Source organism: Delphinapterus leucas, chromosome 2 (assembly GCF_059928025.1).
Source record: "Delphinapterus leucas isolate spDelLeu-1000000601 "Yukka" chromosome 2, BTC_Dleu_Yukka2, whole genome shotgun sequence".
NCBI lineage: Eukaryota > Metazoa > Chordata > Mammalia > Artiodactyla > Monodontidae > Delphinapterus > Delphinapterus leucas.
This window is the reverse complement of record NC_143130.1, coordinates 25446215-25461539: the sequence shown is the minus strand read 5'-3', so window position 1 is coordinate 25461539 and position 15325 is coordinate 25446215. Positions and strand designations below refer to the sequence as shown.

Sequence of the window (15325 nt, the reverse complement as noted above, 5' to 3'; positions counted from 1 at the left end):
ACTTGAAAGGTAATTATAATATATTCTAGGGAATAGAAAAATAATAAATTTCATTAGTCTTTTAGCAGGAGGAATTCAGATGATGCATTTTTAAAAATTAATTTTCAAGGCAAAATAACATGTTTATAACATTTGATTATTCTCTCCTTATACAGTACAAAACTTTTTACCAAGAAAAAAAAGCAAGTGACTATACTCACGAAGAACTTCAAGAAACTTACGGGTTTCTTCTGTTTGAAACTGAAAATCAGGTAAGGGAGTTCGATCGTAGAAAAGTAATTTTGTGATGTTAATGTACAAAATTAATTATATCATTAAAGTTAAATATTGGTATTTTAGGTCTATAAAGTTTGTAAGATTACCAGTTCATCAGTCTTTTTTGTTAGTTTGGTGGCAATGTAAATGACAGTGAAAGCTTGTCATGAAAGAGATTGGATTTCTACAACTTTCCATAGGTTTTCTTTAGTTTTATCTTGAATACATTTGTAAGCTCGTGGTGAGATTTTGATTAATACAGACTTCTTAAGTATTAATAATGACTTTTAATGGAGTGAAGGGATATTTTCTATTCTCGATCATTGTTTAGATAGATATTTTCTATTTCTTGTGGAGGTTTTTCAAGTTTAAATTACATGATTTTGGGGACAAGATGAACACGTTCAGCATTCTAGTTACTTGGAATTGTTTCATGCCTTATTTTGAAAATTGAACATCCATATTGTTGATTGTACCTAAATTGTGGAGAAGGAAACTACTGTGTGCAGGTATGTCTCCAGAGATGTGTGTGGCTTCTAGATACAGTTCAGCAATGCTAGAGATCTATAATCCAACTTAAAGTAATTCAAAGGTAGTATTTCGAAAAAAAAAGGTAGTATTTCGGTTGAGGTCATGATTTTTAAAGAACAGGGATAGATTTGCTAAAGAATAATTAACACTACCATATAACTTATGGATTATATAGTAATACTAGAGAGTTTATTTAACTCCCAAATAAGATATGTTATGGATTCGTACTAAAAAAAAGAAAAAAAAAAAGCATTTGCGGATAAGACATTTTCAAATTTAGTGATTCCCAAGCTGTAATTGAAAAAGAAATCTTCAAGAGAGGACTTATCTGTGAGCTTGTTTAATTTGGTTTTGCTGGTGACATTTTTGTTAACAGAAATAATAAAATTTCACGAAAAAGTTTGAACTGTTAATATTAACTAAAACACAATTGCCTTACATAAGCTTGGTTTGTGCCATGAATGCATACAATGTACAGATTCTGTATTGAAAGTTTGTATATAGATTATAGAGTTATTTCATTGACCCTCCCAAGAACGATATGATAAGCAAAGTACGATCTTTTGTTTAAGGCAAAGTTGGTATGTCAGCGTGGACTCTGTGTTGGCAGCAGTGCTATCACCACTCTGGGTGACCCAGGGAAAGGTACGTCTGTAAGGAAAAGGAATCTCTTTTACAAGGTGAAGTGGGGTTTAGTTAGTTACATAAGATACCTATGTTAAATGCTAGTTTCATTGATGATAAATAGTAATCTTTGGAAGCAGACCTTTAAACATATAAATGAGCTTTGAGTCTAAGACGTAAGGTTTTCTAATAGGAGTTATCTTTTTTAAAAGGATGGTTGGACTAGAAAAGGTACTGAAGGTATCTTTCAGTGCCAAGAGTTTAGTGCAGTCATCTGGGGCTAGTGAGGATTTCTTCTGAATTATCATAATGGCAGTAGGAACACATAATAGATGGAACTGACGCACCTTGGCAACTGTGGAATGTGACGAGTAACAAAGAATCAAATGTAAGGTAACTTACACTGCACTGATATTGTCAGTAGAAGAGAGACACGGAGGAGAGGAAATTGTAGGGAAGCTGTTGAGTTAAAAGAGAAAGGTAATCTTATTGTCAAGAATGTGGATTAGCACTAATTTCTTTAAGCTTCACTTTCCTCATCTGTAAAATAGATAAAACTATCATCTAGATTTGCTGTGAGGATTACATGAGACTGTGTCAAGTGCTTAGCTTGGAGCTTACACCTAAATGAACACTACTACTTCAGTGAGCTAAATTTGAGAAATAATGAGGTGGTCATAAGTATTTCTGAAAGCTGTCCTGCTGGTGGTAAAAATAGTTGGAAAAGGGATTAGAACTGGAGGTTGGGGTTCAAGGTGGCAGCGGGTGGGTGTTAGTTGAAGCCAAAAACATTGTTACATGGGGCAGCAAAGATGGCAAGAGCAGAACTTTCAGGTGGTTATGGGAGCAAGGGATGAGGCCATGGGGCAAGGCTAGGAAGAGGGAGTTGAGAGCAGTCCAGGGGATGAAGAATCAGGAGGTGGAGTTTCACAGAGAACAGAAGGCTGTAAGGAGGGGTGTTAGCAGTGTCAGATGCTACAGAAGTTGGAGATCAGCACTGAGAGGATTACTGGGCTTCATGGCTACATTCCTGCTGACCATTTCTTTTAAATAACAACTTTATTGAGATAACATTCACATACCATTCATTTCACCTGTTTAAAGTATACAATTTTTTTTTAGCATATTCACTAAAATGAATATGCAGCCATCAGCACAATCAATTTTAGACCATTTTCATCAGTCACTCCCCACTCCCACCAGCCTAAGCAACCAGTACTCTACTTTTTGCCCCTATGGATTGGCCTATTCCAGACATTCCATGTAGATGGAATCGTATATGACCTTTTGTGACTAACTTTTTTACTTAGCTTAGTGTTTTTGAGATTCATCCATGTTGTAGCATATAGTTCATTCCTTTTTTGACTGAATACTATTCCACTGTACCACATTTTCTTTATCCATTCAGCACTTGATGGACATTTGGTTGTTTGAACTTTTTGGCTATTATAAAAAATGCTACTATGTACATTCTTGTACAGGTCTTTATGTGGACATGTTTTTTCATTTCTGTTGGGTTTATACCTAGGAGTGGAATTGCTGGCTCATATGGTAACTCTGTGTAAAACAAATGTTTTTTTAAACTTATATTCAGCTCTTCTAAAGGACATGAAAGGGGATAAGTTCATAACCCGAATAACAGTTTACCTAAAACCTTTTTTTCCTTCTCCCCTACTATTTTTAACCCCTCCTTCTTTTCATGAAAAATGCTAACATAGAAAAAGTAGAGAGCATAGTATAATATACCTATCACCTACGTTTAACAGATAATGTTTTGCATTATTCTCTTCATTTGTTTAAAAAAATTTTTTTTTCTGAAAATTGTGAAAGTGAATTACAAGCAAACACCTCAGCTTACATCTCTAAAAATTAAGGCCATTTTTGTGCTTTACTGCAATCACATGAGTTTATTGTTGATGTTTGAGAGGCTGGCTTCAGTAGGGTGGTGGAGTAGATAGAGGCTGGATTGCTCCTATAAATATACAATCTTCTTCATCACATGTACTGGGGGTAATAATAAAATAGCACTACTGCCTGTGTGTGTTCTGTAATTTTGGACTCAAATAGAAATGGATAGTTCTGTGTATGAAAGTAATCCTTTATATTACTGTAGTGTATTATAGTTTTAAAAGTTTATGGATCTTTTTAAATCTTCCTGAGAACCCTGTGGTTTATGTATCTATACTCATGCCCACCCTGCCCGCTTAAGTGACATACTCCTCAGTCACATGGTTATTATTAGCAGTAAGTGAAAAACCTGGAACTGGAACCCAATCTTCTGGCCACAAGTTTATTGCTCTGTCTGCTATATCCATGTCCTCACCATTGTCTTTTATATTTCAAAAGAGATACTTCAGGAATATCTCTGAAATGTGTCCTTTCCTCCTTATTCTCACTGCTGCTGCCGTGTGGGGATCCTCTTCTCCTGTGGTAACTTAAAGGAGTCTCTCCCCTCTTGAGACTCACTTCTCTATTAAGCTGCAGTGGGCTGTGATGTGGCTACAGTGGTGAACAAAACAGATATAACCCCCGCCTCCCTGGAATTCACAGCCCAGCAGAATAAGCTGCCTGAAGGACCTCGTTGTATTTCCCTTTGTGGCACTGCTGCCTGGCACACAGCTGCAGTGTAGTAGACCTCAGCACACATTCTTAAATATGAGTACTTACTGAGATGTTTTGCAAAAAATAACTTGAGAATCAGATTACTGTAGGCCTTTTCACTGAATGATTGCATGGAGAAAACACAGACTCACGAAGACTTTTGAAAAATGTGATACTCTTATCCCTTTTCACTTACCATACCCAAATAGAAAATTGGTTGTCGAACAGATGTATTGTATCTTAGCTCTAATGTTTCCATACCTTTAGAATATCTCAAATAGTTTTTAAAAGGTAAGCAGTTTCAAAATAGTTTTTTAATGTTAGCATTTATTTGTCTTTTGTGTTGTCTTGTTCAGTTAAAGGTAACCCATGTGTAAATAATCTTTTTAAAGTGTAAATTAATCTATTTTTATACTTTTATAGGTGTATACGTTTCCAAATACTCAGACTATCTTCATGCAAGACCTTGGTATCATGGGAAGTCTGGTTATGTTGTAATTTTTAATCTAATTAAGGTAAAGACTAAATGTGCTTCTATGTAATTTTTCTTTTAAAAATGAAAGATTATCAGTCTGTGATAATGTTCTTTGCAGATCATTTGCTACACAAGGTCCTTGCCAAAGACAGCTATCAAAAGTCAGAAAAAATAACTGCTTTTTGCTTTCCTTTATGGACAAAGCTTTTTTTAAATTCATTTTATAGATGATCTATGAATATGTTTTTTTAAAAAAAGCTTCAAAATAATACAACAGGTATTCAGTGAAAAGCTTTCCTCTCACCCTGTTCCACAATGCCACTTTTTAAATAGTAAATAACAGAAAACAAGTAGCTGCTTATAAAGCAGTGTGATTTCAGTTATAAGAGATGAATTTAGAAAGCAACATTCATTGATTTAAATTGTCAAAATGAGAAACCTTTATATATATATTTTTCTAACCTCTAAAACATTGAGACCTTGTTCACAGTTTCATGGGGCACCTGCAACTGATGATCTCAGAAATTTTTAAATGCTCTTAAATAGTCCAGTATAAATGAATCACGCAATTAGAATTTTCACTCAAATAGTAGGAAAACTCTAATTTTAGAGGTTGGGGGGCTTTTTGAGGACATATTCTGTGGTCTTGTTTTGTTTTTGCTTTTGTTTTAGCTTTCGTACTATCTTAAGTTCTTTGGTTATAAACCTAACACTACTGATTTTTTTAAGAGTGTGAACTCTTCATATTCCAAAACTTGTCCCCAAGAACTGGAGGGAAAGTAACATTGCATTGGCTCATAGTCACTGCTTCCCTCCCTTACTCTTCCCTCTCCTGCTCTGTGATAAGTGCTGTAGTTCTGCCGCAGGCAACGTGCCTGTCAGCTCAGGTAACAAACATTTTTTGCTTATGTCAGATTGTGCCTCGCCATTGGATTCGTGCCCCCATATCCCACCCTGTCTGGTGGATACTGCTGTTCAGTTTTTGCCTATGTGCTCTCAGTCTTCCTTACTTTACTGCTTAGAAGCCAGCCCTGCCCAACATCATAAGCTGTTTGATGGGGAGAGAATACAGGTTTTGATTGCTCACTGAAGTACCATTTATATTATTTGTCTTCTTAGTATTGCCTTTGGTGGTCCTGTTGATGAAGAGGCGGGACCTTGACAGCAAACATGTGTATATGTTCTTTATTAGGCTACTTTTAAATAAATCCTAGAGTAAGATTATTGCTATTTGAAAACATTTGATTAGTCTTAATATTTTCATTCTAGGGAAGAGTCAAGTTTGTGTCTGAGAATTATACAACTAACTATACCAGCCCATCTTCTGGCTATGATTGCCACGTGGCTGTAAATACTAACAAGTTTTCTCACAAGACAAGTCATTTTCGCACCTTTGAACTGAATCAGGTATAGTCACCTGGGAATAAATCATTTCTAAATCTAATGAGTTAAATTTTGGGGTTGGGTAGGGTTGAAATAAACTTGACGCACGTGGAATTCTGTAGTATTACCCTGATAATACTTATTTTGCTTCTTTCAGTATTACCTCTATGAACTTTCAGGCAGCACTGTTATTGAGCGACCCAGACAGATCTGTCCTTATGTGATTGTAGCTTTTCAGTACAGGGAACCTAAAAAGATGGCAGCACCAGCTCATAATCATAAAAGCGAGTAAGTAATTATGTACATACTTTGTTTTACTGGATTTCTTTCCTTTGCTCTTATAAAATATGCTTCTTTTTTTTCCCCCTAGACTTGAACTCAAAGAAGATGGTAAGAAATTATTTAATTGGTTCTTTTAGCTGTTTCTTTAAGTAAATGTTTTGTTCATAAATAAAATAATCAGTTTCTTTCTTACCCTCATTTCTTACAGTTCTCATCTATCCATGGAAAGGGAAATTAATTATTCAAGGCTGTCTGATGTGTGATATAACTCTTTGGTCCTCTTACGGTACATTGGTTCCAAAACAACTGTAAGTATTGAATAAGTGCCTTTACTGATGCTTGTATAATTTTTTGATTCTCATTTTGAGGTCTTGCTTGTTGGCACTGGTGTGAAATACAGCAACTGTACTTGGTTTTAGATTACTCTTGGGGAGATGTATAGAGCACAGGGCCATGACACAGGAGACCTAAATTCAGATATAAATCTGACCGTTGCCTTGAAATAAGTTAGTTTTATAATCTTTGACAAATCACTTTTTATGTTTTAGTATCTCAATCCATTTATGGGAAAATGATCTCTCAGGCTAAATTAATATACTTGATGCTAGAAGTTTGACTTTCCCCAAGAAACAACTTGGACTTGCCTAGATAACAGATGCAACAGATTCTAGCCACTGAATTCTATTAGAATCTTTATAAGGTTTGCAGTATCTAGTTTTTTAATTTTCACATGATTTTCCTAGACTAGTATTAGAGTAGCTTTTACATGTATTTACATTATGATGAATTACAGTATTTGCTTCTGCAGAGAGAACTGTGAAGGGCATCTTGTGATATCTTTTTGTTTAATCTATTCTTAGTTTGCACCCAAAACTGTTGAAAGTTAGACATGCTTTAATTGAAAAATGAAATGAAAACTGGTGTGCTATTAGAAATCATTTACTTTCTACTGGCCTTTTTTAAGAAGAGAGAGGGAATTTATAGCCCATAGAATAAATTAAGGATTCTGTGAATAAATAAATGGGAGAGAAGGGAAAGTTCTTTCTCACTATAGAGTGCAACTAATAGGTATAGAAAGAGTGATGGAATTTGGAAATCACATTTTGGCAACATCATAATAATCAATGGAGGCTTGATGTAGTAGGTGCAAGTTTGATGGTATTTACATATCTCGCAAAGGAAAAAATAAAGACTTTACAATGGAAGAAGCTACAGATACCATCTTAACTAAGTGGTTAAGTTAATGTCACCAGGAGAGGAATAAACATCATGTGCTTCCTGATATGATGCACAGAGAATAACACGATATCAGTCTGTGGTGCTCCTGCCAATCTAATCAGGAAGAAATGTTAGACATGCCCAGATTGAGGGACATTCTGCAAAATAAATGGTCTACATTATTCAAAAATATCAAGGTCACTAAAGATAAAGACTAAGAGATTGTTGCAGACTGAAGGAGACTAAAGAGACATACGTAAATGCAATGTGGCATCCTGGATTGGATCCTGAACCAGAAAAAAGTACCTTCTTTTGTTACAAGGGACCTTAGTGAGACAGTTGGCAACATTTGAATGAGGTCTGTAGGTTAAACAATTGTCCTGTATCATTGTTAATTTCTTGATTTTTGCTAATTGTTTTGTGGTCATATAAGGAATATTTTTCTTAAGGGTACACATTAAGAAGTATTTGGGGGGAAAGGAGGCATCTGTAAGTCTACAAGTATTTAAAAATGAGTTTTAAAGAAGGAAAAGGTAGTCAGGGGAAATGATGCAAGTCTGGCTGCGGTTCATCCCGTGGCACTGCGTGGTCGGCAGTCCCATATTATCAAAAGTTCTTACGTAGTGTAATTTCTAGAAGATTCTCATTCCAATATGCGTATTCTTCCACATGTCTGGATATTTTGGTTATAAAAGAAATGCATGCATTCAGAAAATGTGAACACATTTGCAGACCATGGTTTATGAGGTCACATACTCAAAAATCTATAATATTTATGAATATGTACATTATTTGATCTGGCGTTTATAGATTTAAGAATTTTTTGTGGTTATAATATTTTTGTTTGCTTTATATTAGAAAACCAAAACTTATGAAGCTGTAGTTTCAGTGTTTATTACATTACATGACATTGTTATTTTGTTTTTTAGACCACATGAACTAGACTTTAAGTATGTAATGAAAGTGTCGTCTTTGAAAAACAGACTACCAGAAGCTGCTTTTAGAAAACAGAATTACGTGGAGCACAAAGGTCTGTTCAGATGTCATGGTACACTGCATGTCCTGAGCTCTGTTCCAGTTCTTTTCCACCCTCTCTTTCATACACACATGCACGTGTGCATGTGCACTCTCTCTCTCGCCCTCTTACTTCTGTTTTCCCTTAAGTAATTCTTAAAAGGGTCTTTTGTGAAAGGTGTAGAGTAGCTCTGTGATTCAGTTCTTGGGAGGTTCCCTCTCTACCTACTTTCTGGAGAGTTTATATCGTAAATGGGTGCTGAATTTTCTCAAAAGCTTTTTCTGCATCCATTGAGATTATCATATGGCTTTTATCCTCCAATTTGTTAATATGGTGTATCACATTGATTGATTTGCATATATTGAAGAATGCTTGCATTCCTGGGATAAACCCCACTTGATCATGGTGTATGATCCTTTTAATGTGTTCTTGGATTCTGTTTGCTAGTATTTTGTTGAGGATTTTTGCATCTATGTTCATTAGTGATATTGGGCTGTAGTTTTCTTTCTTTGTGACATCTTTGTCTGGTTTTGATATCAGGATGGTGGTGGCCTCGTAGAATGAGGTTGGCAGTGTTCCTCCCTCTGCTATATTTTGGAAGAGTTTGAGAAGGATAGGTGTTAGCTCTTCTCTAAATGTTTGATAGAATTTGCCTGTGAAGCCATCTGGTCCTGGCCTTTTGTTTGTTGGAAGAATTTTAATCACAGTTTCAATTTCACTGCTTGTGATTGGTCTGTTTATATTTTCTGTTTCTTCCTGGTTCAGTCTCGGAAGGTTGTGCTTTTCTGAGAACTTGTCCATTTCTTCCAGGTTGTCCATTTTATTGGCGTATAGTTGCTTGCAGTAGTCTCTTATGATCCTTTGTATTTCTGCAGTGTCAGTTGTTACTTCTCCTTTTTTCATTTCTAATTCTGTTGATTTGAGTCTTCTCCCTTTTTTTCTTGATGAGTCTGGCTAATGGTTTATCAATTTTGTTTATCTTCTCAAAGAACCAGCTTTTAGTTTGATTGATCTTTGCTATTGTTTCCTTCATTTCTTTTTCATTTATTTCTGATCTGATCTTTATGATTTCTTTCCATCTGCTAACTTTGGGGGTTTTTTTGTTCTTCTTTCTCTAATTGCTTTAGGTGTAAGTTTAGGTTGTTTATTTGAGATTTGTCTTGTTTCTTGAGGTAGGATTGTATTGCTGTAAACTTCCCTCTTAGAACTTTTGCTGCATCCCATAGGTTTGGGGTCATGTTTTCATTGTCATTTGTCTCTAGGTATTTTTTTATTTCCTCTTTGATTTCTTCAGTGATTTCTTGGTTATTTAGTAGCGTGTTGTTTAGCCTCCATGTGTTTGTATTTTTTACAGTTTTTTTTCCTGTAATTGATATTTAGTCTCATAAAGTTGTGGTCAGAAAAGATACTTCATATGATTTCAATTTTCTTAAATTTCCCAAGGCTTGATTTGTGACCCAAGATATGATGTATCCTGGGGAATGTTCCATGAGCACTTGAGAAGAAAGTGTATTCTGTTGTTGTTGGATGGAATGTCCTATAAATATCAGTGAAGTCCATCTTGTTTAAGGTGTTATTTAAAGCTTGTGTTTCCTTATTTATTTTCATTTTAGATGATTTGTCTGTTGGTGAAAGTGGAGTGTTAAAGTCCCCTACTATTATTGTGTTACTATTGATTTCCCCTTTTATGGCTGTTAGCATTTGTCTTGTGTATTGAGGTGCTCCTATGTCAGATGCATAATATTTACAGTTGTTATATCTTCTTGGATTGATCCCTTTATCATTATGTAGTGTCCTTCTTTGTCTCTTGTAATAGTCTTTATTTTAAAGTTTATTTTGTCTGATATGAGAATTGCTGCTCCAGCTTTCTTTCAATTTCCATTTGCATGGAATATCTTTTTCCATCCCCTCACTTTCAGTCTGTATGTGTCCCTGGGTCTGAAGTGGGTCTCTTGTAGACAGCATATACACAGGTCTTGTTTTTGTATCCCTTCAGCCAGTCTATGTCTTTTTGTTGGAGCATTTAATCCATTTACATTTAAGGTAATTATCACTATGTATGTTCCTAGTACCATTTTCTTAATTGTTTTGGGTTTGTTTTTATCAGTGTTTTCCTTCTCTTGTGTTTCCTGCCTAGAGAAGTTCCTTTAGCATTTGTTGTAAAGCTGGTTTGGTGGTGCTGAATTCTCTTAGCTTTTGCTTGTCTGTAAAGGTTTTAATTTCTCCATCGAACCTGAATGAGATCCTTGCTGGTAGAGTAATCTTGGTTGTAGGTTTTTCCCTTTCATCACTTTAAATATGTCCTGCCACTCCCTTCTGGCCTGCAGAGTTTCCGCTGAATGATCAGCTGTTAACCTTACGGGGATTCCCTTGTGTGTTATTTGTTGCTTTTCCCTTGCTGCTTTTAGGATTTTTTTCTTTGTATTTAATTTTTGATAGTTTGAATAATATGTGTCTTGGCATGTTTCTCCTTGGATTTATCCTGTATGGGACTCTCTGCACTTCCTGGACTTGACTGACTATTTCTTTTCCCATGTTAGGGAAGTTTTCAACTATAATCTCTTCAAATATTTTCTCAGACCCTTTCTTTTTCTCTTCTTCTTCTGGGATCCTTATAATTCAAACATTGGTGCTTTTAATGTTGTCCCAGAAGTCTCTGAGACTGTCCTCAGTTCTTTTCATTCTTTTTTCTCTATTTTGCTCTGCGGTAGTTACTTCCACTGTTTTATCTTCCCGGTCACTTATCCATTCTTCTGCCTCAGTTATTCTGCTATTGCTTCCTTCCTGAGAATTTTTATTTTCATTTATTGTGTTGTTCATCATTGTTTGTTTGCTCTTTAGTTCTTCTAGGTCCTTGTTAAAGGTTTCTTGTATTTTCTCCATCCTATTTCCAAGATTTTGGATCATCTTTCCTATCATTACTCTGAATTCTTTTTCAGGTAGACTGCCTATTTCCTCTTCGTTTGGTCTGATGGTTTTTTACCTTGCTCCTTCATCTGCTACATATTTCTCTGTTTTCCCATTGTGCTTAACTTACTGTGTTTGGGATCTCCTTTTCGCAGGCTGCAGGTTCGTAGTTCCCTTTGTTTTTGGTGTCTGCCCCCAGTGGGTAAGGTTGGTTCAGTGGCTTGTGTAGCCTTCCTGGTGGAGAGGACTGATGCCTGTGTTCTGGTGGGTGGGGCTGGATCTTGTCTTTCTGGTGGGCAGGGCTGCGTCCAGTGGTGTGTTTTGGGGTGTCTCTGAATATAGTATGATTTTAGGTAGCCTCTCTGCTAATGGGTGGGGTTGTGTTCCTGTCTTGCTGGTTGTTTGGCATGGGGCGTCCAGCCCTGGAGTTTGCTGGCCATTGGGTGGAGCTGGATCTTAGCGTTGAGACAGAGATCTCTGGGAGAGCTCTTGCCGGTTGATATTACATGGAGCCGGGTGGTCTCTGGTGGTCCAGTGTCCTGAACTCGGCTCTCCCACCTCAGAGGCTCAGGCCTGACACCAGGCCGGAGCACCAAGACCAACCATGTCAGCCACACGGTGGGTCTAGGGAGAAACGGAATTTTTCACAATAGCATTTTAAAATAGGAAATGTTCTGTGTTTCTGATTTTCTCCACAGTCTGTTGCCAAGATATGTGCTTCAATATGTATGAGGTGAAACTGTCCAACAAACAAGGGGAAAAAGTAGATAAACTAACAGAGTACATTAAAAGGGAGCAATTGGTAAGAATCATCAGTTTAAAATATTATTATTATGTTTTCCTTAAATTGAGAAATTGATATCTATTTATTAGTTGGCTCTGCCTAGATTGAATTGTTTTAGCTTGCTTAAAAGGATTTTTTTTTTTTTTTTGGTCACGCCACACAGCTTGTAGGATCTTAGTTCCCTGACCAGGGGTCAAACCCGGGCCCACAACAATGAAAGTGCCAAGTCCTAACCACTGGACCGCCAGGAAATTCCCTTAAGAGGATATTTATCATTTAATATTTATTGACATGATATTTATTGGCTAACATGTTCATCCCCTTTGTATCTTAGTTTACTTTTTCTGTGTCTCACTAGTCAGTTCATACTCCTGGTTTTAAGTATAGGAGGACAGTTTTTCTCAAATCCTTTTTTGTTGTTGTTTTTGTTTTATGATGGAAGAATTGAGTAGATCCCTAGTATTTCTGCATTAATCAAAGCAGATTGATTTGTGGGATATTCTTTAAAAGTGACCCTTGTCAACACATAGGTGTATAAAGAAGAAAAAGTTGCTGCTTCTATTGTTTTCATAGCGTAGAAAAGCACGATTCTACTGAGAAATATGTAACATCCAAAGACCTCTCCACTGTGTTAACCAGGGCTCCTCGGTCTGAGGATAGGAGTAGATGCTGACCTTACAGTGAGTGATTCCCAAACATCCCAAAGGAAACAGTGTGCATGATGGAAGTGACCAAACAAGTCTGCTCAGCCCTTTAGTGGCACAACGGACTTATCCCCATAGTAGACAGTATGAAACCAGTAAATTAACAGAATAGATAGGTGAGCTGCCTTGGGGGTAGTGTCAGGTAAGATGCTTGAGTTGCATGTAACAGAAATTCAGACTGGCTTAAACAATAAAGAGTTTTGATAGGCTTACTTTTCAGTTTTAGATGGTAAAGCAAGTTCAAGTGCTGTTTGCTCAGGACTCTTTTTCTTTCAGCTTCTCCCTCCTCTGTGCAATAGTTCTGTCCTAGGCTGCCAGTCAGGGCTGCGTGCTTCCTTTTTGCATCCAGAGAGAACCCGTCCTCCAAACCATGGCTTCTGTCCTTAGACCAGCTCCATCATCTGCATGTCTCTCAGCAGGAACTAGAAAGGGAATGGCCCACACTGATTAGTTCAGGCCACTCAGAGCCCACCTTCCAGAGCTGGGTGCGAGGTCAGGGCCCCCATTCTGCAGTAAGGAGGTGCAGTGGCTGACACAGGATGCTGAGCAGGTGACCACTGAGTATCGACTGGGATTACAGGCTATGTGTTTTTGAAGTAGTGTAGTTCATTTTATATTTGGAAATTCAAAGGAAGGAAGTTCAAAGATACTTTCAGAAAATGCATTAGTGAAGGGTCTACTTGTGAGTGCTTCTGGTATTGAACTCAGGAGACTCGGTGCCCAGCTTTACTTCACAGTTTGTGTGTTAATTACTTAACAGAAATTACTTATCACATAAGGTCCTTCGCTCTCAGTGCTCCAGGCTGCTTTTCCTGCCTCATTTTATAATGAATAATCTTTACATATCGGTCTCCCTACCTAGACATCGAGCTCCTTGAGGGTAGGTATCATGTCTTAAGCATCTTTGACACCTTGGTGCCTGGTGTATAGTGGACGAGCAGTAAATGTCCCTTGTACCTACAGCACTGGACTTCAAGAACAGTACTGAGGAAGGTCTCTTCTTTAAAAGGTGGTAAAGACATGTATGGCTGGATTTTTCTGTGTGTGAATGGAAAAGGCTAGAAGTAGATATTTCAAAGATTCTATGATGTTTTTCCCCACAAAGGTTAAAATAGGAATTTTATATAGCCCTTTCAGCGCATAATTTGAGAGACTAATAAGATACACTACATATTTGTTTTACTTGCACATATTTTGGAATAAAGAAATGTACAGTTTTAAGCAGATATAGGATTTTACTTTCATCTATATTACAAAACTAAAATTCAGAATAATGTAGCTAATTATTGTCACTTTTACTCTTTACACCGATAAAAAAAATAAAACAAGAATTACATCTGTTTGCTGATAAATACCAAAGATATGGGTATATATAACTGTTGATACATTTATTCAGTAATTCTTTCTTGAGTGCTTACTGTGTGCCAGAAGCAAAAAGACAAATTGTCCCTGCCATCAAGGAACTTACAAGACTATAGGAGACAACAATGTAAACCAACCAATGCATAGGGGCTGTGATAGAAATGTTTGGAGACTCACAATAGTGATTGTTCCTGTGGGTGAAGTTTCAGTCTCATAATTAGTTCCAATAAATAATTAGAAAAGAAGTCTTTTTTTCATACTTGAGTTGTTGAATAATTTATTGATTTATCATATTTGTAGGCTTATGACCTGTCAATTTTTGAAGTATGTTTTATCACTTTATAAAGTGGTATATTTTATTCTGTTTTTTTAACTGACAAATTATTGTATGACATTGAATTTTATCTTTGTTAAGGGTATATAGGCTTTTGAAATGGTGACTAATGGGGAAGAAGAGCTGTTATCTCTGTGATTTAGAATGACAGAAGATGCCACTGAAGACTGTGGTAGAGGGAAAATAGAAATATTTATTTTCATCTGCATTTCTTATAACCAGGGGACCTAATGATGTTATTTCCTTTTATTACTCATCTCTTAGGAAGCTGTAGAAAGGATTCTTTTAATGGATGGTATCTTCCAGTTTTTCTAGTCCCAGGATTCTGTGATATGTTTTGTATTAAAATGAGCTTAACATGTTAATCATAGGTCTGATTGACCTTGAATTTGTAGTGGCTAAATGGGAACAGAGCGGCTACTTAGCAGTATGAAATGTCCAACATGTCAATGAAAAAAAATGAAAGACGTTGTTTCTGATTGATTTGTTATGTAATTGAACACTATCCTAAAACTAACCCATGATGTTCTAGTTATTTATTATATGTAGCCATAACAAGGCCAAGATTACTTGAATGCTAAGGAACTTGCAGTTTCTGATACTGGGGACAAAATTGTCCTGATTCCCATAAATACTGACATTTCAAGAATTTTTTTCTTTAACTTTTCGTGAGCTTAAAAATCACTGAAGAATGTGGTAGAGGGAGAAGGAGAGAGGAATTGAATCTTCTTTCTTGCTATTTTATGTTTAAGGCAATCGTCAAATGCTTAGAAGATCGAGAATTTTTCATTTTACTTACGTCGTCAGCCTTAATGTCAGAAACAAGTAAGAACAACTTTTTGAATAAATG

At 36.4% G+C, this 15325-nt stretch overlaps 1 protein-coding gene across 6 annotated transcripts in view; it reads left to right on the top strand.

Moving 5' to 3' along the window:
* Positions 1 to 15325, top strand: part of TASOR2 (transcription activation suppressor family member 2) — a 68491-nt gene that overhangs the window by 22374 nt on the left and 30792 nt on the right. For 3 of the 6 annotated variants that reach the window (XM_089906563.1, XM_089906561.1, XM_089906562.1), the window contains 10 exons: positions 156 to 251; positions 1359 to 1431; positions 4435 to 4526; positions 5756 to 5893; positions 6027 to 6157; positions 6240 to 6259; positions 6360 to 6459; positions 8299 to 8399; positions 11990 to 12093; positions 15228 to 15300. In XM_089906563.1, the coding sequence (XP_089762689.1) occupies positions 156 to 251; positions 1359 to 1431; positions 4435 to 4526; positions 5756 to 5893; positions 6027 to 6157; positions 6240 to 6259; positions 6360 to 6459; positions 8299 to 8399; positions 11990 to 12093; positions 15228 to 15300 (928 nt within the window). Of the gene's footprint in view, positions 1 to 155; positions 252 to 1358; positions 1432 to 4434; positions 4527 to 5755; positions 5894 to 6026; positions 6158 to 6239; positions 6260 to 6359; positions 6460 to 8298; positions 8400 to 11989; positions 12094 to 15227; positions 15301 to 15325 lie in introns of those variants that run through there. The other 3 variants (XM_089906564.1, XM_089906565.1, XM_089906566.1) reach the window with 3 other exon arrangements.